This window comes from Aspergillus ibericus (genome assembly GCF_003184845.1).
Source record: "Aspergillus ibericus CBS 121593 unplaced genomic scaffold BO80scaffold_5, whole genome shotgun sequence".
Taxonomy (NCBI): domain Eukaryota; kingdom Fungi; phylum Ascomycota; class Eurotiomycetes; order Eurotiales; family Aspergillaceae; genus Aspergillus; species Aspergillus ibericus.
In genome coordinates this window covers 199,816-219,321 of record NW_020292103.1, presented here as the reverse complement: position 1 = coordinate 219,321, position 19,506 = coordinate 199,816, and the positions used below count along the sequence as shown (strand labels likewise).

The 19,506-nt window shown below is 53.7% G+C and overlaps 7 protein-coding genes across 7 annotated transcripts; 5 read left to right on the top strand and 2 right to left on the bottom strand.

The window, feature by feature from the left end:
• The first annotated feature begins 663 nt into the window (after nt 1–663).
• hapB (transcription activator HAP2) lies at nt 664–2,452 on the top strand. Its single transcript, XM_025714229.1, has 2 exons — nt 664–775; nt 878–2,452. Exon 2 carries the CDS (start codon nt 1,155–1,157, stop codon nt 2,274–2,276), a length of 1,122 nt encoding a protein of 373 aa, XP_025578914.1. The 5' UTR covers nt 664–775; nt 878–1,154; the 3' UTR covers nt 2,277–2,452.
• Nucleotides 2,427–3,050, top strand: BO80DRAFT_203965 (uncharacterized protein). Its single transcript, XM_025714228.1, has 2 exons — nt 2,427–2,662; nt 2,712–3,050. The coding sequence occupies exons 1-2, from the start codon at nt 2,576–2,578 to the stop codon at nt 2,937–2,939; spliced, it is 315 nt and encodes a 104-aa protein (XP_025578913.1). The 5' UTR covers nt 2,427–2,575; the 3' UTR covers nt 2,940–3,050.
• Nucleotides 3,051–4,868: 1,818 nt separating this feature from the next.
• BO80DRAFT_347097 (putative arsenite resistance protein Ars2) lies at nt 4,869–7,761 on the top strand (the record flags this gene model as incomplete). Its single annotated transcript, XM_025715407.1, has 3 exons — nt 4,869–4,974; nt 5,052–7,066; nt 7,129–7,761. 3 exons carry the CDS (start codon nt 4,869–4,871, stop codon nt 7,759–7,761), a joined length of 2,754 nt encoding a protein of 917 aa, XP_025578912.1.
• Nucleotides 7,762–8,378: 617 nt separating this feature from the next.
• On the bottom strand, nt 8,379–9,934 carry BO80DRAFT_490815 (uncharacterized protein; the record flags this gene model as incomplete). Its single annotated transcript, XM_025723660.1, has 3 exons — nt 8,379–9,212; nt 9,309–9,694; nt 9,928–9,934. 3 exons carry the CDS (start codon nt 9,932–9,934, stop codon nt 8,541–8,543), a joined length of 1,065 nt encoding a protein of 354 aa, XP_025578911.1. The 3' UTR covers nt 8,379–8,540.
• Nucleotides 9,935–12,828: 2,894 nt separating this feature from the next.
• Nucleotides 12,829–15,185, top strand: flbB. Its single transcript, XM_025718703.1, has 6 exons — nt 12,829–13,060; nt 13,130–13,393; nt 13,684–13,764; nt 13,823–13,910; nt 13,975–14,526; nt 14,582–15,185. The coding sequence occupies exons 2-6, from the start codon at nt 13,312–13,314 to the stop codon at nt 15,042–15,044; spliced, it is 1,266 nt and encodes a 421-aa protein (XP_025578910.1). The 5' UTR covers nt 12,829–13,060; nt 13,130–13,311; the 3' UTR covers nt 15,045–15,185.
• A 147-nt stretch (nt 15,186–15,332) lies between these two features.
• BO80DRAFT_421847 (Zn(II)2Cys6 transcription factor domain-containing protein) lies at nt 15,333–16,015 on the bottom strand. Its single transcript, XM_025718702.1, has 2 exons — nt 15,841–16,015; nt 15,333–15,779 (listed from the first exon to the last, which is right to left on the bottom strand). Exons 1-2 carry the CDS (start codon nt 15,910–15,912, stop codon nt 15,423–15,425), a joined length of 429 nt encoding a protein of 142 aa, XP_025578909.1. The 5' UTR covers nt 15,913–16,015; the 3' UTR covers nt 15,333–15,422.
• A 171-nt stretch (nt 16,016–16,186) lies between these two features.
• BO80DRAFT_499407 (diacylglycerol o-acyltransferase) lies at nt 16,187–19,478 on the top strand. The gene is made up of 4 exons (XM_025724187.1): nt 16,187–17,193; nt 17,258–17,899; nt 17,953–18,351; nt 18,414–19,478. Exons 1-4 carry the CDS (start codon nt 16,571–16,573, stop codon nt 19,405–19,407), a joined length of 2,658 nt encoding a protein of 885 aa, XP_025578908.1. The 5' UTR covers nt 16,187–16,570; the 3' UTR covers nt 19,408–19,478.
• The last annotated feature ends 28 nt before the right edge of the window (nt 19,479–19,506 follow it).

Below are 19,506 nucleotides of genomic sequence, written 5' to 3'. Positions count from 1 at the left end.
TTTGCGCGCGCGCAAAACTCCGCCTACCCTTGTTTGGTGTTGTGAGTGCGTTGCATTTCAAGGTATGTTGCCGGCTGCATCATGATTCCGCTTGCCAACGCATACATCCTTCAGCCCTGAAGAGACTAAACCGCCACGATGTTTTCCCCCCTCCCACACACTCTCCACCCCACCACCACCTTGACAATCTCCCCAATCGTGACAGCGCACAAATCAGGAGCCGAAAGTTTTGCATGGTGGAGAGGATAGATGCTGATAGTCTCCTGTAGTCTGAGCCGTGCGAGCCCCTCTCAGGCGTACCCTGACAACAGTGTCGAGTGGCATTATAGTTCGGGAGACCGCGGACCAGGATAATTCCAAACTCCCGGGCCCAGGCGACCTAACTCACCACGCTGCTAGCACCGCCTCATACGGACGTGGCCAAGCAGCCTGACGGATTTAGCATTCGAGCAGCATTACCAAGGTAGCCTGCCAGTTGTCGTCTCATTATACTGCGTAGTCTTTGTGTCTACGATAGACTTGAGCGCCATTATCAAGAAGATCGCGCTTTGTCTGACAACGCATCAAGTGCGACATCTAGTCGAGGGCACCCTGGTGTCCTGCATCGAAGCCCAACCACGTTACACTTGGAGTGAACGTAAGATTTCCACAAAAGACGCAGAACCTCCGGGGACAGCGGCTTGAAGCATTTCGGCAAACAAGCGTGCACCTTTGGGCGAATTCTTTTGGCGCCAGAAAGTTGATGAGTGGGTGTATTGGCAAAACAAAAACAGAGGTACGCGCCCCGGTGTAAGCGCCTTTCTCTATTCCCATCCAACCCCCACTCGCAGTCCAGTGACCGGTTGGCGCTGCGCTCCCTGCTGACACTTTAAACCAGAACTTGCAGACTTTCGCAGTTCACTCGTCGAATCATCAGACCACTGGATTGCGGCTGCCTTTTCTTTGTGCACGACCGTGATATCGTTAGGTGCAACTGTGCCGCTACAACCTATCATTCTTCCCTATTTTTCGCCACTTTGGTCTCAGACAAGTGATATTCTTCGATTGGCCCGCTTTGACAGTATTATTGGCCCTAGCCTGCTGGTTCCTGACAGCTAGGCCACTCCAATCACGACTCCAGTTGGAAGTCTGACGGTAAACACCGTCGCAGCTCCATGATGGAATATCCCCCTCAGTATCAACAGCCTCATGGCCAGCATCCTCATGCCTCGTCTCACATCACTGCTCCGTATCAGACGGCTCCTCAAAATGCAGGATCAACAGTGGGGTCGATGACTTCCCCCACCAACCCCCAAGCACACATGCAGCAAGCTCATCCTACGCATCAGGCATCCCCCATTGTACCCTCACAGTCCCATTATCAACCGGCTCAAAATGCGCCGGGCTCTGTACATCAACAAATGAATTTCCCTCAATCGTATGGGGTTACCACGGCGATGCCACAAACATACGGTATCTCGCCCACCCAGGCGGCCGCCATGGCCACTGCAGCAGCTTCGGGCCAATTTTACCCCCTTCATCAAGACTCTATGGCTAGTCAGATGGCCCCAGGCCCCCGTGGATCACCGCGCATGGCCGGGGTGCAGGTGAAGAGTGACCGCAACCCTCGTTCACCGCCACAGATTCCTGGTCAGATGCCATCAATGGGCCCCCAGGTCCAAATGTCTCAGAACGCGCAAATGCAGCAACGTCGCATGAGCCATGTTAGCAGTCCGCATGTCCAGAACGCGCAGCCGGTCCTGAATCATGTTGGCCGGCCTTCGGTCCCTCCATCCATGCCGCCTCCGCCCCAGCCACCTGTTCAGCAGAGCCAACCCTCTCCTGATATGGTGGCTGGTGCCGCGGAGGAGTCGCCCTTATACGTGAATGCGAAGCAGTTCCATCGCATTCTGAAGCGAAGAGTGGCGCGCCAAAAATTGGAAGAGCAATTGCGACTCACGTCCAAGGGTCGTAAACCATATCTCCATGAATCGCGCCATAATCATGCCATGCGCCGCCCTAGAGGTCCTGGCGGGCGATTTTTGACGGCTGACGAAGTGGCCGCTATGGAGAAGAAGCAGGGTACTTCTGTGACCACTGGGCATGAGGCTCCTGATAACAATGCGGTGAAGCCAAGTGGAGACAATCCTCCATCTGCACAGAAACGGAAATCAAGTGATGTCAACGATGACACTATCAACTCGTCTAAGAAGACGAAGACCAGTGCGCCGAAAACAAGCACTAGCGCGGACGAGAGTGAAAATGAGTCTGCTGAGCTGTCTGATGAGGACGGTTGAGTGGCACTTGGCTGTTGGGCTGCCTCCTAAAACACTTGTTCTTCGCAACTACTTTTTACGATGGATGGATGTCTGGAAATGTTTTACCCCGTCTTCCCTACCCTTTCCTCTCGCAGCGAGCGATGTGCAACTGTCCCATCTTCTCTCGTATTTATTGACGTTATTCCCACCTACCGTTTCCTCGGGAACACCTCGTTTCATCCACTTGAAACTTTTATGTCTGTTTATATTGTTATGCTGGCACGAAGTATTACTACTATTCTCACTTCATCTAACGATGTTCAGCCTGTTAGGATTGCATGTATGAGATGATTATGTTTTCGTTTTTCTTTTTTCTTTCTCATTTCTCGGGATGGTGCACGATTCTCAATCTCATGAATTGTTACGTTCGTCCCACTGTCGATGCTGCATGACCCGGTTTCTAATTCCCCCAAGGTCATGGTTCTCGCAACTGGCGGTCACCTCTTTAAACGCACTGTCGTCAATTCAATTACGACAGGCAACGCTTTCAATGTCATTGGCAACTTTTGTGTACTGTGTTATTCTTCCCCTCGCCTACAAGCCCGCCATCTTATCCGGTTCCGTGCTTTTGCATCGTGCTTTCGGGCCTTGGTTGGTATTAGAGAGATGCCCATTGCTGGTATAATTAAACCCCGACGTTGACCGGCGCCGGGACAGGGCCTGGATTGCAAGGTGGCAACGGACGATGCACGCATGCCATAGTCTCATGCTGCGAATTCTGCTGGCACAGTGGGAGCGACGGGATGCTGTCGAACCATCTTCTCTTCACGGGGTGTAACATATCTCAGTAGAGATATTCTGACACCAGTCTCCATCCCGCAGCCTCAGTGGACTCGATTGCGGCACGAGACCTTGAGTTTTGCATGCCGAATTGGCTGCAAGACAACATGGACACCGCGCACCTTGGAGTCCGTTCCCGCGAGGATGGTCTGGGGCCCGAAAAACGTGGTGTTTCTGGGCCTCCACTGTGGTTTCCCGCTTCCTTTCTCTGTCGCCCCCCATTGACGCCTCATTTGATATATTATTTTGGTCTTCAACGGATGATTCCCCTACTAGTCGTGTACAAATACCAAGACATACTGCGCGATCCCGCTGCTAGCCTTGATTGCCTTGTCGCAGTAACTGGGTATTGCAGCCGGTAGCTGCGTTGTGAATACTGAGTAGAATAGATGTGGCCGCGGCCATTCCCGTGTCGTGTGAAGAACCACGAGGGGAATAGGAAAGACTCGCGAATAAGCGCACAGTCACTGGAAGTAAGGTGTCACCGTCCACCCTTCACCGTACACTTCCGTTCGAACCGGTCCGTCTGGGCCCACAGCTTGGAGGGCCAGCTGAATCAACGCTCCCCGTTCCTCTTTGCCACCGGTACTTGCCCCGGATTACTCGGTGCTGGACTACAGGATCTCAGGTCCGTGAGGATCAGGACTCACCGATGCCCGGTAAGTGGAATGTTTCCTTTCTGGCGGGACAATGTGCCCAACTGGCATCCAGCAATAGTGGGAGTCTCCAGAGTCTAGAGAGGACTGGGTATGGAGTGCTCCGGACTATCTCATAGATAGCCCATAGTCTGGATCGACCGCCCAAGGGAGAATCCGCGGCGCCATGCCCGGTCGGGCTTAGTGGCGGCGGACTGCCTTCTCCGGGTCTCCAGCCTCACTCCAATCCTCCCTCTCTCTTCTCTCTCTCTCTCTCTCTCTCTCTCTTCCTCTCTCCTCTCTCTTTCCCTCCTCCTCTCTTCCCTTCTTCTTCCCCCCTCCAGCTTTCCTCCTGTGACTGCGCTATTGTCCGGGTTTGTTGCGATTTCATCTGTCTCGTCCCGTCTGCCCTCAGTCGGATTGGACGTGCTCAGTCTTCGAATTCGCATCTCATTGGAATTCCAAATCCTCCTAAGGCTTCTTCTCTTGTAGGTCGCCTGCCTTGCCATACTCTCTCTTATCGCGTTTAGTCCAATCACCACCGCCCTCGTCTCTCATCTTCCCCTTCCATTCCACGATCTCGTCGCTATTTCAATCGAATAGCCCCTGTCATCCAATCCATTGATTCGTGCCTCGCTTGTGCTTCGTTGGTCCCTTTCTTTACCTCCTCTTGGAGTCGCTCCTTTCATCGCCGCGCCATTATTGGCCCGCGAGACCCTCCGTGCTTACCTACTACTACCTGCCTGCCTGCCGTTTCTCTGTGCTCTCTCTGTGCTCTCTCTATCCTCTTTCATTGGCTCTCGCGAGCGCCCTGCTTTTTATCTTCTCGATTTTCGGGTTCACCCTTGTCATCTCTATCCAAAAGCATGCCTTGTCTATCTTCCTTGGCCGGTTGCCGGCAATCAGCTTCGTTTGCATCCTCTTCTTGCCCAATTCGCCCCTTAACCCTGCTCCGTCAACGTCCAACCTATCAGGCACCCTTTCAATCATGAAGGACGCGCTCTAATGTTGATGATGTCGGATCTTAGCTTACGTGTACCGTCTCTATCGCCCTGGGCGCGACCCTCGGCCCTCATTCGGATTACAGCGCCGAAGCCACCTAACGCCAAGGCCCTCACTAGCTTCAGTTCACGCGAATCGCTATACCCTTATTCCGATGGATTCATATGACGGTTACGGGTCCCCCGGCAGAAGTCGAGAGGGAGGCGGCGACCCTTACGCTTCTAGGGCACCGGTGGATTCATACCGTCGCAGATCGCCTGGTAAGTGCCCAGGCCTAAACAACTCTGCTGGAGACTTCCGGCCGCGTGATCATCTCTAACCACTGGAATTATTTTAGTGTCTCAGGATCGACGTCGAGGACGCGGACGTTCTCGCTCACCCGTTATGATTGATCGTTACGAACCTTCCGATCGCCGTACTTCGCGAGACGATTACTATGCTGCTTCTCGGGAGCACGCCGTGCGTGACCGTGAGGACCGCCGGCGCGCTCCTTCTCCAAATGTCGCCAATATTGATCGCTATGTCCCTGGACAAGATTCTGTCAAGCGCCCTATTCCCACCAATCCGCTCCCCAACCCACTGAACTTGGACTTCCAGGTGGGATTCAATTGGTTCGCGGAATGGTGGCGAGCAGAACAATCAATCAAAGAAGAAAAAGATCGCGCCAAGCATGGCGGGCGACGTCCATCCGACCGCGTCAAAGGAGAGCGCGAGGCTCGTGAAGACCGGGAAAGAGAAAGAGCACAGATCCAAGCGGCTTACGATGCATACAAGGTGGATCTTCAGGCAAAAATGGCCCGTGCGTTTGTCCAACATCATCGGAATGAGGAATGGTTCAGAGAGCGTTATGTCCCCGATGTTAGGGATCCTCTTCGTCGTCGACTGATGGATTTTCGAGCGGGTGCCTATCAGCAATGGGAGAGTGACTTAGACAGTGGGCTTTTCGACGAGTTCACCCTTGAAGGCATATACAAGAGTGAGAGTGATGGTGCAGGCGGAGTGATCGAGAAGGAGGAAGGCGAGACTACCGCGGTTGGTGAAACCTTGGGTGTCTTGGATTTGCTCCCAGCAAGAGGTGGAGATCTGCGCGATGAGGCCCTTTCCCAGTCCGCCCTATTGATCAAGACTTTGGCACCCAACGTTAGCCGTGACAAGATTGAAGATTTTTGTAAGGAGCATCTGGGAGAGCAGGATGGCGGATTTAAGTGGCTTAGTCTTAGCGATCCCAATCCTTCCAAGAAATACCATCGGATGGGGTGGATTATGCTGCATCCTGCCCCTGATGTTGAGGTTGTCGAGCGAGGAGACGGGCGAGAAGAAGAGGGTGAGGAGATGGAGCATGACAACACGGCCAACGGAGCAGTGACTGTTACTGCTGCCGAGAAGGCGCTTGAGGCAATCAACGACAAGACAATCCATGATCCTGTTCATGGGGACTTTGTCTGCCACGTGGGGGTTCACGTACCGCCTTCTCAACCCCGCAAAAAGGCCCTGTGGGATCTGTTCTCTGCTCCAGAGCGCATCTCGCGTGACCTTGAACTGGCAAGAAGACTGGTGTCGAAGCTCGATTCCGAAATGGGAGGCAGTGCAGACGGTTTTGCCAAGATTGAAGAACGAGTGGAGGAATTGCGCGGCAAGGGGTGGCTTCAACCGCCTGTGACAGGGCCTGTCAGCGTCAAGAAGAGGAAACCCGACTATGATGCTGATGATATGGATGAGGGAGAAGCGGAAGAGGGTGAGGAACAGGAAGGATGGGAAGATGACGAACTCGATGATGAGGAGCTTTTGGCCAACAAGAAGAAATTGGATCTCATGGTGGAATACCTTCGCAGGGTATACAATTTCTGTTTCTTCTGTGTCTTCGAAAGCGATTCTGTGCATGAGCTTGCTCGGAAATGTCCCGGTGGACATCTGCGTCGGCCGCGGGCTGGTCTTACAACACAGTCGAAGGCTGTGGCCCGAGCCAGCGCTCTCGGACAGCCATTCCCTGTCAAGAAGAAAGAGCCAAGTGAGGAGGGTGAAGAAGCGCCAGCAGCTGCCGAGGAAAAGCGACCGCAGCGCTTCAGTTCCAAGTCGGAACAACAGCTTCAGCGTGCGTTTAACTGGGTCAAAACATTTGAGGACAAGCTCTTGCAGATACTCGAGCCAGATAATGTGGATATTGGGAAGCTGGGTGGTAAGCCCGTTGAGGAAGCTCTGGAGGAGGAGCTGGGAAAATATGTCAAACAGGAGGATGAGTCAAAGTTCCGCTGCAAAGTACCTGAATGCACAAAGCTGTTCAAGGCGGAGCATTTCTGGCGTAAGCACATCGAAAAGCGCCATACCGAATGGTTCGATAACATCCGCAGTGATGTAAGGCTTTTTTCCCCCTTCCTAAACCTGCTCTATGGGACCCGTGCTAATTTGTTCCGCAGCTTTCTTTGGTCAACGCCTACGTCCTTGATCCTGCTCGAATCGCACCTTCGCGGTCCGATGCCAACAGCAACGGCCATTTCCCCCTTAGCTCTGGCCAAGGCCAAACTGGCACACCGCGTGGGTTCAGCCTAGCATCAATGCCGGCATACCTTGGAGGTAGTGGAAGTGTGCCTCCAGGCTTCCAAGGTGTCCCAGGATCTGGACTACCCGGGTTCATGGGCGTCAACAGCCAAAGCTGGGGTGCCAATGGCATGGTGTCTGCAGATGGCTCTGGTTTGCATCAACCGGGTGCCATGCGCCGTGGTGGTGGTCGTTACAACAACCGGACGGGACCCTATGACCGACGTGGAAATCGGCATGGCACTTCCGGCACTGGGAGTGGCCGCCTGAGCCCCATCCGTGGCATGTCCAACATGTATGGGTCTGGCGGTCGTCTGCCCGCCAGTTCTGGACCTCCATACATCCCCCCTGGCCACCCTGCCGCCGCCTTGATGGGGGCAAGCGGCTTCGTTGATGCCGGTTCCGCTCAACAGGGTATGGGCCCGCGCGAAGCCGTCCATGGCCGCAGCCTCAAGAGCTATGAGGATCTTGATGCAGTGGGTGGGTCCGGAAGTGGTGAGCTGAATTATTAGACATCCACCAACCGGAATCTCTCTCTGAGCAAATGGCGTTTCCTGGTCTGTCGTTCCTGCATTTCAGAAGCCAGTTACATTCTCGATGTCCGCCGCATATGCCATGCATTCTCCTTTGCCTGTAATTCTCTTTTTGCGTATATGAGCCAAAATTGCTCCTTTTCTTTCCGATTTCTTTGGTCTCCCTTATCTCCGTTATTCATGCTCCTCATCCATCCGAAAGCGATAGGTTACAGGGGGTTGAGATTGCCCCTTTTTCCTTGTTCTTTTACGCAATATCGCCTGTTCCGGTGAAGGTGATTTGTTTCCAATTTGGGATCGTAAAACTCTCGGCTGCGGTTTCCCTCGTTCTTTACCTTGATCGTTTCTAGTATCGTTCCTCGTCAGATTGTACCATAGTTTCGTCTTGAGATTTCCAACACAAGCCAAATGATACATGGTTGCCTCGCTATCTAGCCTTGACTTGTGAGATGTCTCGAAGTATACGTAGAGGCCTGTCTACGGAGTACAACCAAGGTAAACCACTGCAAGCCATCCAATTCGATATGGCAGAGCCAGAGTGCTATGTTCTTGAGTGTCACATCGATTGGGTGTTAAGCAATTAGTATCAATTTTATGCATATTCTTTTTATGTTCTTATCGTGCAATTTTCGACTATATATATATATATATATATAATCATCAGTTATAGCAGATAAGGTATACGTATTTCCGATTCTCTGAAGATACAATATCATTCAGAGAATAAGCACTACGACAGTAAAGTAGGATGATTCATCTTACGGCATCTGAATGACGACCTCCTCGGCACTATCGCGCCATTGAAGCCCCATCTTGCGGACGCGACGTTCACTAGCCAGAAACAAAAGTAGGTAGACATGTGAAGCTATTTCACCCCAAGCGTAAACCTTTAGTGTTACGGGCTTTATGTGACCAGGCTCACGGGAGGATTGGGCAATTGTTTCGACATCCTCTAGGATACACCAGACTCCCCAGCCGGCGCGGCGTTCCTTGGCGATGAATTCGGATAGGAAGGTCCAGAAACGGGTGAAGAATGTCATGTCCCAGGCCATCGGGGTGGGGTTTGCTGGTTTGTGTTGCTCGTTTGGACCGGGTGTCTCCAGGTTGACACGGACGTACCAGTATCCTCTTTCCAGGTTGTCCAGTGCTCTGGTTTGCTTTATAGGATTGTATGTCCGTGGGGACTTGAGGCGGGTGGCTAGCATTGCTAGGGTTGGGGTAATGTGCGTTACGAAGCGCTCTGATGATATTGGAGGTGATCGGGGTCTGATCTCCATTGGCAGGGAGGCATGGTCCCTTGTTAGCGGCACATTGTCATAGTTGTCATTTTCTGAGTTGTCGTCATCGTGAGCACTGGGGGGTGGAAGTGATAAGAACTTGTCGTCATTTGGTGGGGTGCCATTATCGGGGTGTTCGTCTAGGCAGGACACCTTGTTGTGTAATTTTGCAGACACTCGCGGAGAGGAATGAAACCGAGTTTGTTTCACGACAGATGTGCCATTTGTATATATATATTTGCGAGGAACAGGGCTTGATCGCGGAGGCTCGATCTCCTGCAAGTCCTGGGGGTCAGGAGGTGGCCGCTCGGGCTGTGAATCTGGAATGACACTCAGGGGTGTTCCGAGTGAGTCCTTGTCGTAGCGAGTTTGTCGCGGGACTGGCGAGGCAGTCGTGTTGTTGGATGGTTTATATATACAAGGGCGGGCATTGTGCTGTTCCTGGCCAGGGGAGGCGCTTAGGCGTCTACCGGCTGCGGGATTGGGATCAGGTATTTGATCGCCGTCATCTGATCGCAAGGTTATAAGCTGATGAGAAAAGGGTTCGAAACCCAGGATGGCCTCGACCTGAGCCCGATAGTGAGCGTCATTGCTGACGGTGCTGGGCGCGGAGATGTGGACAAGGACTTCGGATTCTGGCATGGCATCGGACGAACGGTTGATAAAGAGCTTGGCCCGACATGGTGGGGCTCTTGCTTCCTGTCTCGGTGCTTGACTGTAGGCCTGACAGGCTGCCTTCCCTGGGCGCAGGGTGGGGGTGGAAGGGGGGAGGCACCAGGCTGTTGGATCTTGATGGTTGAGAGGCAGGAAGAAGAAAAGATTGAACCTTGAAGGCGGGCACATGATAGGAGGAGCCGCCGAAGATCACGAGTCATGGTGGCCTGAGGTGCCTTCCCGATTGGGTGGTCTCGCGGCCTTAGGCCGCCGATCCGCCTCGATAGTTTCCGCGCCGTCTTGGACCTTTGCTCTCTTCCATCAAGTTCACCAGCCTCTTCTCACTTCTCATGAGATTCACCCCCCCCCTCGATCTGACCCGTTACCTCGGGGCAGCTTCGTCGGCGATGATTCGGCCTTTAATCTCAATTGGGACCGTGGTCAGCTGGTGAGCTAACTCTTTTAGTCATAATCTTGCTGATGATCGTCGCCGCCTGTCCACCTTCAGGCAAAAGGATTGGGGCGATGGTGGATACAAATTACAGAGCTGGTGGACATGCCGAAGTTTCATGCTTCGGTGATGATAATGGCTATTAGAGTCCGGTCCGAACCATTGAAGGGAAGATCCGTCTTCCAAGGTTTCAAGGTTCGAAGCCATCACCCTCGCTATCGCTTGGCATATGATCTGGATTCGAACGTGTTGTTGAATGACCGGAAATTCCTCCCAAGAGCCCGTGCAGAGCACCTGGCACCTGCGGTGTTGGTCGCGATGCACCATCCCACTCGTCGCCGACGACAGTCGGGGACCAGAAATCGATGATCCAAAAGGGTGGAAGACAAAGAGAAAAAAGCAAAGAGACCCCGAAGAGGAGGATCCTGGCCAGTTACACTACCTTGGTTGCAGGGCGCGTGTGCCCTCTCCTGCCTGCCCACAGAGCCTGTAGGTCTAATGCGGGAAAACCGCGGCAGTTTTGATGGATAATGATGCTACTCCGGCCTCGATCTACGGCTTAAACCTACCTGTCCGGGCAAAGAGCGGCGGAGTGGCGACTGGTTGACACGATCACGATGCTTCGGATGGCATTTCTTCCCCCCCCCCTTACAGGTGATTAGCTATCGCAGCAGGAGCAGGATGCACATTGCACATACTTACATCCAGGCCTCCACTACGCTCCGGATGTAGGTACCACACCGAGTCCGCGCCCACTTGACCACCTCAGAGCCCGGTACATTGCGCATGCTTATCCCAATGACGCAGCTCAGCCGGAGCGTTGGGGACAATAGGTTCTTGTGCCTGCCACTAATGAATAATAACGTGCAGCGCTATCCTGGACCAGGCGACTAGTCCGAGGCCTCTTTGGCCAGTGGGGCCGACGGGCCCGTTAAACACGGACAGGTGAACCGGACAGACGAAAAAGCGACTTGTGGGCACGAAGCAAGAGGCCAGGAATAATACGGGGGAGGAAAAAGGCTAGATCGAGATTGGATGGCCTGTTCAGAATCCATCTACTCCGTACCTATGTAGTATCTACTATCTGGGCCCCGGCGGAACAGGGAATGTTACACACACGGGGTCCGCATTTTCTGAGATGTCGATTGAGAGACTAGGAGAGAGAAGAGAGGCTGACGTTCCACGACCGGCGACAAGCGACTGGTACGACAGCCTGGGGGTGGACGATCGATCGAAACACTGGGCCAGAGAGATGCGCTATACAGATCAGATTCTTGAACCATTTTATTTTAATTTTGTTTTCCTTCTCTCTGTCTCTGTCTCTCTCTCTCTCCTTTCCCCTTTGTTCTGACTGAATGGCGCGCCATTCTCCCCTTCTTGCAGGATCAGGCTGTGATATCAAGGCCGCACTTACCGATTGGGATCCCAACGGTATATGATGGCAGCGGGTTAGTGATGATGAGTAGCACGATTATTGACCAGGCACCGAGGATCCTCATTCGCTTTGGGAGTGCAAGTGAGGGGCGCCGACGAGAGGGCAAAAAAGAAAAAACCAATAGCCAATAACCGCCCAGTGACTGAATGCCTGGCCGATCACACCCGGCTTGCCCTCTCCACACGGGCAGATGCTTTTTCTCTCACTGTGTCCCTTTCGTTTTAGGTTTTTTATGTCTCCTGAACCCTTGGCATGTTGGTTATAAGTTATTCTGCCCACCATCCTGGTGCTTTCTCTTCTAGCATCATCGGTTGTAATTTGGGGTTCTGTAAGGACGACGGTTCCGATTGGGTTGGATATCAAGAGAACGGGCGGATCTCGATGAGCGTCAATTAAAGAGAGGGAGAGCCGAGGCGAGATCTGACAAGAATCGGCTAGTCCCAGAGGGGCCGGGAATGTGTACGCTGTAAGGTACGCTCCCGGTACCAATGATACGTCCCGTTGGGTCTGTCTAGTGTCTAGTGTCTGGTCGTCTTCTCCCTCTCTCACTTATCGCGCAACCGCGTCTTTGCTTCCGGACCGCTCCCTCCTGCACATCCACCCTCCTACTTCACACCCCCCTCCCACCCTTTTGGCTTCCCTTTTATGATAATTAATATGAGGATTATTTTCTTTTTCTTTACTCTCTAATTCCAAACCATAATGGTTCAGCCCATCCCCGACTAACCCGCCTCGATCTGAACTGCGTGCAATTCCAATTAATCGGTGCTTAACCCGTAAGACCAGACAGACTAGTGGATGCATGGCCGACCTGCGCAAAGGCCAGGCCTGCTGGGCCCGTGAAGAACGGGGGGAAAGAAAAGGATGAAGCAACGAGCCAATAATGCCCTGCCCGCCGGACGGTTGGCCCTGGGCCGCTTGACAGGGTCTCCCCGTTCCAATGCCTCGATATAACGCCCGGCTCGCCTACGGACGGACGCTCTTAGCCTCGTTCCGATTCCTTCGATATTGATTATTCTTCTGGGTCATCTCCAGTCCCCATAATCAACTTGACTACCCAGTAGCGGGTGTCCACTGCTTGCCACCGGCCACTCGTTGGCCTCCACCACCCCTTTCAGCCTGCAGCAGCCTCGACTGAAACTCGCCCTTTTGACACACATACATCCGTCGCCGTCCGTCCGCCCACTACTCCGTACTCCTCGTCTACTCGCTACCCACCCACCCACCCACCCACCCACCCACCAACCAACCAAGTAACCAACTAATCTATCGTCCCTCTCTCTGTCTCTTTACCTATCTATCTATCGGTCTTACCAACCTTGGGTCGTCAATATTGCCTGATCGTTCCACCCCGCCGGCCTCCTGTCGAGAGCTCGTGTGGTGTCCCCAACTCTGGTCCCCATCGGCCGCGCACATCGGGGAAAACATCCGACCTGCCGGGGCGTATATCGTACCTCAACGGTGAGGGCGCTTGGACGGAGGAATCCACTTGGCTGCAAGCAGTCCATTTTAAGGCTGATAACGGTCTAGGATATTGATGCCTCCCTCCTTCCTTTATCCTCCAGTCTGTTCCACCGTCTAGTCCGTCCCTCGGCGCTCTTCCTCGTCTCCGCTTATCCTCCGCTCCTGGCCCGTCTGCCGCCCTTCTACTACTGTCAACGCGCCGGTCGCATTTCTTCCTAATTCCCTCGTGCTTCATCAACAAGCCCATCATGACTTCAATGAACGGGGGGCCCATGCCGTTGGACGTGAGTGCGGCCAATCGACAGACATTGCCACCAGAGGCTATGCAAAGTAAGTTCACGACGCCGTTTGGACTTGGCTACTCCACAATGCTTCTCGTATACCTTTGTGAGACGGTCGATTACCTTTTTCCTGGAAACCCTGGCTTGGGTTGGACAAAGAGTGCCGGGTGTGGATGGCCTCACATACCATGGGTCGCTTTGTCGCTTGCACTGCCGGATGTTGTAAGACGTGGTGTACATGCGTTTTTTGATGCATCGTGATTTTTATCGCTTGCGGTGGTGCTGCCTTGCTGGCTTTGGAAACTGGTGGATTGCTCGCCTCTGACACGCTGCTTGCAGGTCAATCCGGTTCCAGACCTTCGACCCTGGGAGCCGACTTTTTCAAATTCTTTAGTGGGACGCAGAAGAAGGTTACTCGAGGTTTGTGATACCTTGTGTTCGATGTTCTCCGCACTCGTTGTAACCGAGTCCATTCTAGATGGCCAACCGGCCAAACGACGCGGCCCCAAACCAGATAGCAAACCGGCCCTTACCAGACGGCAAGAATTGAATCGCCAGGCCCAGAGGTACGTGACCACTCCCTCTCTGTACTCTTGCCGTGGTCGGTAGCGGATACCAACTGTCACCTAGAACCCATCGCGAGCGCAAGGAACAATATATACGGGCGTTGGAAACGGAGGTGTCACGGTTACGGGAGGCATACACTCAGGAAATCTCGGCCGCCAACCTAACCGTTGTTCAACACCGGGATATGGTGCAATCACTGTCGGACGAGAACAGCATACTGAAAGAGATCCTTACGGCTCATGGCATTAACTTTGAGGCCGATCTCGAACGCCGCAAAGCTGAGCGACCGAATCTGGGATATCAGTCAAGCCCGTTTGCAAGCAGTAGTGTCGGATCACAACCTACAGGTGTTGCTCCCTCCAATCCCTCGAATAGCAACATGTACACGACGCCACCTACGACAGTCTCCGCGAGTTTGAGTCCTATCACCAATGGCATCGAGAATATCGATGTTTCACCGATGCAGGAGTTGACACCACTGCAAGGGCCGTACCAGGCCGCTCCGTGCGACGCGTTGGCCACGCTAGACCAGATAGCTCCGGCAAGCCGGGCGCCGGTCCAACCTCCTGGTATCTTTGAGGAGCAGCCCCAGCTGCAGATTGACTTTATCTTAACGTAAGCTTGCCCGCATATTTCCCCGAAGTGGGACGATGGAGCTAACTGTGCATAGATTGGAATCGCCATGTCGCGAGCACACGGACTATCTCTGTCGCCGGTCGATCACCGAAGCTGACGACGAGGATATGCCTTTCTCAGGCCATGCCCTGATGGCGACATGTCCGCCGCCCACATATATTGCCACGACAACGAACGAGCAAGTGTACCCGCACAAGACATACGACCTGCCTCACGCCAACCTTACGACGCTTCTCAACCTCAGCCGACAGCTGGTCACTGAAGGACAGATCACGCCCATCATGGCGCTTCAGTGCCTCAAAAACCACGAGCTGTACCGCAACCTGACCCGGGACGATATCAAGATCATCATCGAGACCCTCAACACCAAAGTCCGCTGCTACGGGTTCGGGGCCGTGGTGGAAGACTTCGAGCTGATGGACTGCCTGAGTAGTGTGCTCGGGTCCAAGGTCGATCGCGGCCTGTCGCACGCGGGAGATGAGATGATGTATTCGTGAGCTGGTTGGCGGCGGAGTTTTGAGCGATTTATTGTGTTTTGGATGCGGGTCCTGGCGAGGTGTAAATAAAAGCTCTGGGAGCAACGGTTTTCTTTGGGATCTAACCGCCAGACAGCGACTGGCCGTCTAGCTTTGTTGATGTGTTTTTTTTTTTTTTTCCTTTTCCTTTTCGATGCATGTCTTTTCTGCTGTCATGATTTACCACCACACATGCTTGTGGCCGTGAGGGATAGACCCCCTATATCACGGAACCTAATCTATTGTACGACTTAGAGATGTGAGACCACGAGATGTCCGTTCATGAATCCGATCCAGTCGAGTTCCCTGATGGCAATATGCCAAACTATATACACTTGAGCCCTGACGAACCCCTTCGCTTCAGTAAACCTCCCTCGTAATCTCCCCTATGGGCTGCCCCGCCCGAATCCTCGTAATCACCTGCTGCGCCGACTCCCACGACCCTCCCCGAAGCACCGCATACACAGCCTCCAAGTCCGCCAATCCATCCTCCACTTCTTCGTCTTCCACCACTTCCCCCTCCAGATCTAATTCGTGCACCCGGCCCCGCTGCTGGCCCTGTACCAACTGGCTCCGCAAGCGATTGACCTTGGCCCGCAGATCGGCAATCAATTCCGCCTGCGCAATGGCGTGACGGTCCTCGTCCGGCACGGCATATTTACATTCGTGGGTGACGTTCCGCGCCACGCAGGCCTCGCAGGGGGTGAGGCGATTACACTGTGGTGGTTCTGTTGGTAACTCGCTCGGGCGGGATTGGGGATGGAGATATCAGACTTACTTTGACTTTCCGGGTGCGACAGGGGAGACAGGATGCCGTAGGGCGGGACTTGGGGCGGTGAGTATCCGGCATTGGGGCAGTTCAGATGGTTCTGACTTGCGCGTGAGAATTGGTTGTGGGGGGTGATTGGAACAATGGGATGGCTGCGAGGGCGCAGAGGATGGACGGATCGTTGGAATGGATCGTCGGATGGATAGCGAGTGGGTAAGTGACGGAAGGCATAACGGCTAGGGAGGGACTAGCGCGATGACTAACCTCTTGGTGGGCTTGATTGGTTTGGTTCCTGGCAGTCACTGACTAGTAGTAGTCCTTTTATAAAGTATCGACGAGACTGGGGCAGATCTGATCTGATCTGACGGTCATTCCTATCAAGTCACCTGCCGGCGTGTGGTCGATACGGGTTGGCGTTGGCCGGCTGGCTGGCTCCCATCTTCTTCTGTCTTGCATCCAGTCATAGACTATTAATCTGAAGTGAACAAGGTTGTTCCGAAAAGATTCATCAAGCGCAAGCCCTCGCAAGCCACATACTATTACCAAAGCGGATGGCTGTCTCAACTTTAAATGGACATCCCTTCAGCATCCCTTGGGCCTTGACCCCCCGGGCATTCCTCCCTTTAATGACCCCTTGATTGGCAAGTCTTATATATCTACCCTTGACCGCCATGTAGCACAACCAGTGCAACGTGCAGTTGACCTGCATGCAGGATATAGTCCATCGTACTGACTCGCCATGAAAACCAAGCAGGCAAAGAGACAGTCCTCAGTGCTGCGCCGACGCAGCTCACGAAAGAAAACAAAGCCATCTCCGCCACCACTGCCCCGCGTACTCTTCCTGGCGAACAGCGAACACGGACAGACAAATATCATTCTTGCGCTGACACATGAACTGCTCATCCGAGGCGATATCGACGTGCATATCGGGTCCTTCCCTAATCTAGAACCGCGACTCGAGAAGCTACTTGAGGACAACGCTTCAAGCTATGATGCGACCTACCGTTCGCGTGTTCACTTTCACCCCATTCGGGGTCCTTCAAATAGCGAGGCCTTCGCGCGCACGGGCAAACGATCTGTATGCCATCCGCCTGGGTACAAAGGTGCTTTGTTAGGCTTCAAATCGCTCTTTGAGGAGCTCTGGGCGTGGAATGAGGAGGACTACATGCAGGTGTATAATAGCTGCCTGGAGATCATCCATGGCGTTGACCCGTCGACGGTAATCGTGGATTGGTTCTTTCCTCAGGGGCGAGATGCCGCGTACAACGCCGGTCATGCAGCTATTGTGTTGTATACCACATCGCTGTCTCATGTGGTATACGGGCTGCAGCCTAACGCCGCATGGGCTTGGAAGTTCCCAATGTGAGCCCCTATGCGGACCATACCCTACTGAATCCCCCAGACGACTGATGCTAACGATGACTAGGCCTGGAACCGACTTCCCCTACCCACTTCCCTGGCACCGCATCCCAGCCAACGCAATGGCCGTCATCAAAGCCGCGAAGATGTACCGCAGCAGCAACCGGCAACGCGAGATTCGCGATTGGAGGATAAAGCATCATATCCAGGGCCGGTTCGCTTTTGCAGATGCATGGCGGCCTGATAGATTTCACTTGGCGCCGGGGTTGAAGGAGCTCGACTGGCCCTTTGAGGTGCCGGAGAATGTACTCCCATGCGGACCCATCCTACTCCCAGTGACTTCTGTTAAAGCACATGATCCAGAGCTCGATCGGTGGCTGCACAATGCGCCTACCGTTCTTGTCAACCTAGGAACACTGGCCACACCGGATCCGCGTGACGCAATGAATATCGGGACAGCTTTGAAGACGCTTCTGGATTCGTGGTCGGGCGATTCTCAGCTTCAAGTACTATGGAAGCTGCCAAAGCATCATCTGGACTGTGATCACGTTTATGAGGAGGTACTAGATCTACTAAGAGTGGAGATCGAAGCAGATAGGGTCCGGGTCCAGTCCTGGTTTGAGGTAGAGCCTTTAGCTATGCTTCAGACGGGTCAGATCATCTGTACCGTGCATCATGGTGGTGCCAATTCATGGTACGAAGCTATACAGTGAGTCCTACTTTACCAACCCCAATTATGAAAGGGCTGAACTAATGACACAGAAATGGAGTGCCTCATGTTGTTCTCCCCGGCTGGCAAGACTGTTACGAAAATGCAGTCCGCACTGAATCGTTCGGCATTGGCGTCTATGCAAATAAATCAGCTGCGCCGGGCGTGGATGCTCGCGAGTTAGCCGATGCACTTCTTAAGGTCGTCGGAAATCCGTCCTACCAGGCTAAGGCAGCAGAGCTGTCTATTCTGTGTCGCAAAAAGGAAGGCCGTGTTGTAGGAGCTGCGAAGATCGCTGGGCTGGTTCACAATCCAACCAAGATGGCCTTGCCTATCCCAGGCGTTGACGACATTGATCTCCCTTCCAAGGGCAAATTCCAGAGTATCAAAAATGCATCGGGAGACATCCTCGAGACCATCCGGCTTCCCCAGTCCGACAAAACAGTCCCAGGGTATGCCTGATGCCTTGTTAGCATCCTGATATAGAAATCCTCTTGGCTAACATTACCACCAGTGCCGCCTACCTACAACGCATGCTCGAATTCTTCATCGTCGCCATATCGACCAACACCACCTGGTTTCTTCCTATCCTAGGCTACTGTCTCCTCATCCTCCCCCGCTTCCGACTTCCCATCCTCATCTACCTCATCTACATCAAGTACATCAGCAAAGCTCACAAATCCGGCTCTTCCTGGCTCCGCAACGACACCTTCCGGAACAGCTCATTCTGGACCATGTTCGCCTCCTACTTCCCCATTCGTCTCTACCGCAGCTGCTCCCTCTCGCCTCGCCGCAAGTACATCTTCGGTTACCACCCCCACGGCGTCTCCATTCGCGGCGCAGTCGGCTCCTTCGCCGCCAACGGCACCGGCTTCTCCTCACTCTTCCCAGGAATCACAAACACTCTCCTCACCACCGACAAGTTCTTCCATGCGCCGCTCCTCCGCGAATACGTCCTCTCCCTCGGCATCAACGGCGTCAGTCGCACCTCCTGCATAAACCACCTGAGCCGTTCGGGCCACGACGGCCAAGGCCAAGGCCGATCCATCACCATCTGCATCGGCGGAGCCCGAGAAGCTCGGCTCGCGAAACCCCAAACGCTCGACCTCGTCCTCAACATCCGCCGCGGCTTCATCCGCGTCGCCATCCAAACCGGCGCAGATCTCGTCCCTGTCCTCGCCTTCGGAGAAAACGACCTCTTCGATATCGTCGACGCGAACTCAGAGGACCGCCCATGGGCAGGTATGATCCCGCGCATGTGGAATTTCCTCACGGGACGGAATCTGAGAATGATTGTGGGGAGATTCGGGTTGACGATCCCGTTTCGTAAACCGGTACATGTTGTCGTTGGGAGGCCGATTCGAGTGAAGGAGTCTCGGTGGAAGCAGGATGAGGAGTATGTGGAGGAGTTGCATGGGTTGTATATTAAGGAGTTGAGACGGTTGTGGGAGGAGTGGAGGGGGGTGTTTGGGGTGGAGAGGGAGGTGAAGTTGGAGGTTGTCGAGTAAAGAGATGGGTTGGTGCATTCGCTTTCAGGTTATGTATGTCTAGTCTATGTCTCTGTGAAAGTACGATGTCTATCTATGCTACCTTGAATTATTGCATCA

Coding starts and splice junctions, on each gene's coding strand:
- BO80DRAFT_203965 (XM_025714228.1), top strand. CDS start 2,576: ATGTATGAGATGATTATGTTTTCGTTTTTCTTTTTTCTTTCTCATTTC. Junction 2,663..2,711: donor TCAATCTCATGAATTGTTAC/GTTCGTCCCACT, acceptor AATTCCCCCAAG/GTCATGGTTCTCGCAACTGG.
- hapB (XM_025714229.1), top strand. CDS start 1,155: ATGATGGAATATCCCCCTCAGTATCAACAGCCTCATGGCCAGCATCCT.
- flbB (XM_025718703.1), top strand. CDS start 13,312: ATGACTTCAATGAACGGGGGGCCCATGCCGTTGGACGTGAGTGCGGCC. Junction 13,911..13,974: donor TTGAATCGCCAGGCCCAGAG/GTACGTGACCAC, acceptor ACTGTCACCTAG/AACCCATCGCGAGCGCAAGG. Junction 14,527..14,581: donor CAGATTGACTTTATCTTAAC/GTAAGCTTGCCC, acceptor AACTGTGCATAG/ATTGGAATCGCCATGTCGCG.
- BO80DRAFT_421847 (XM_025718702.1), bottom strand. CDS start 15,912: ATGCCGGATACTCACCGCCCCAAGTCCCGCCCTACGGCATCCTGTCTC. Junction 15,780..15,840: donor GTCGCACCCGGAAAGTCAAA/GTAAGTCTGATA, acceptor GAACCACCACAG/TGTAATCGCCTCACCCCCTG.
- BO80DRAFT_499407 (XM_025724187.1), top strand. CDS start 16,571: ATGAAAACCAAGCAGGCAAAGAGACAGTCCTCAGTGCTGCGCCGACGC. Junction 17,194..17,257: donor TGGGCTTGGAAGTTCCCAAT/GTGAGCCCCTAT, acceptor AACGATGACTAG/GCCTGGAACCGACTTCCCCT. Junction 18,352..18,413: donor TCCGACAAAACAGTCCCAGG/GTATGCCTGATG, acceptor CATTACCACCAG/TGCCGCCTACCTACAACGCA.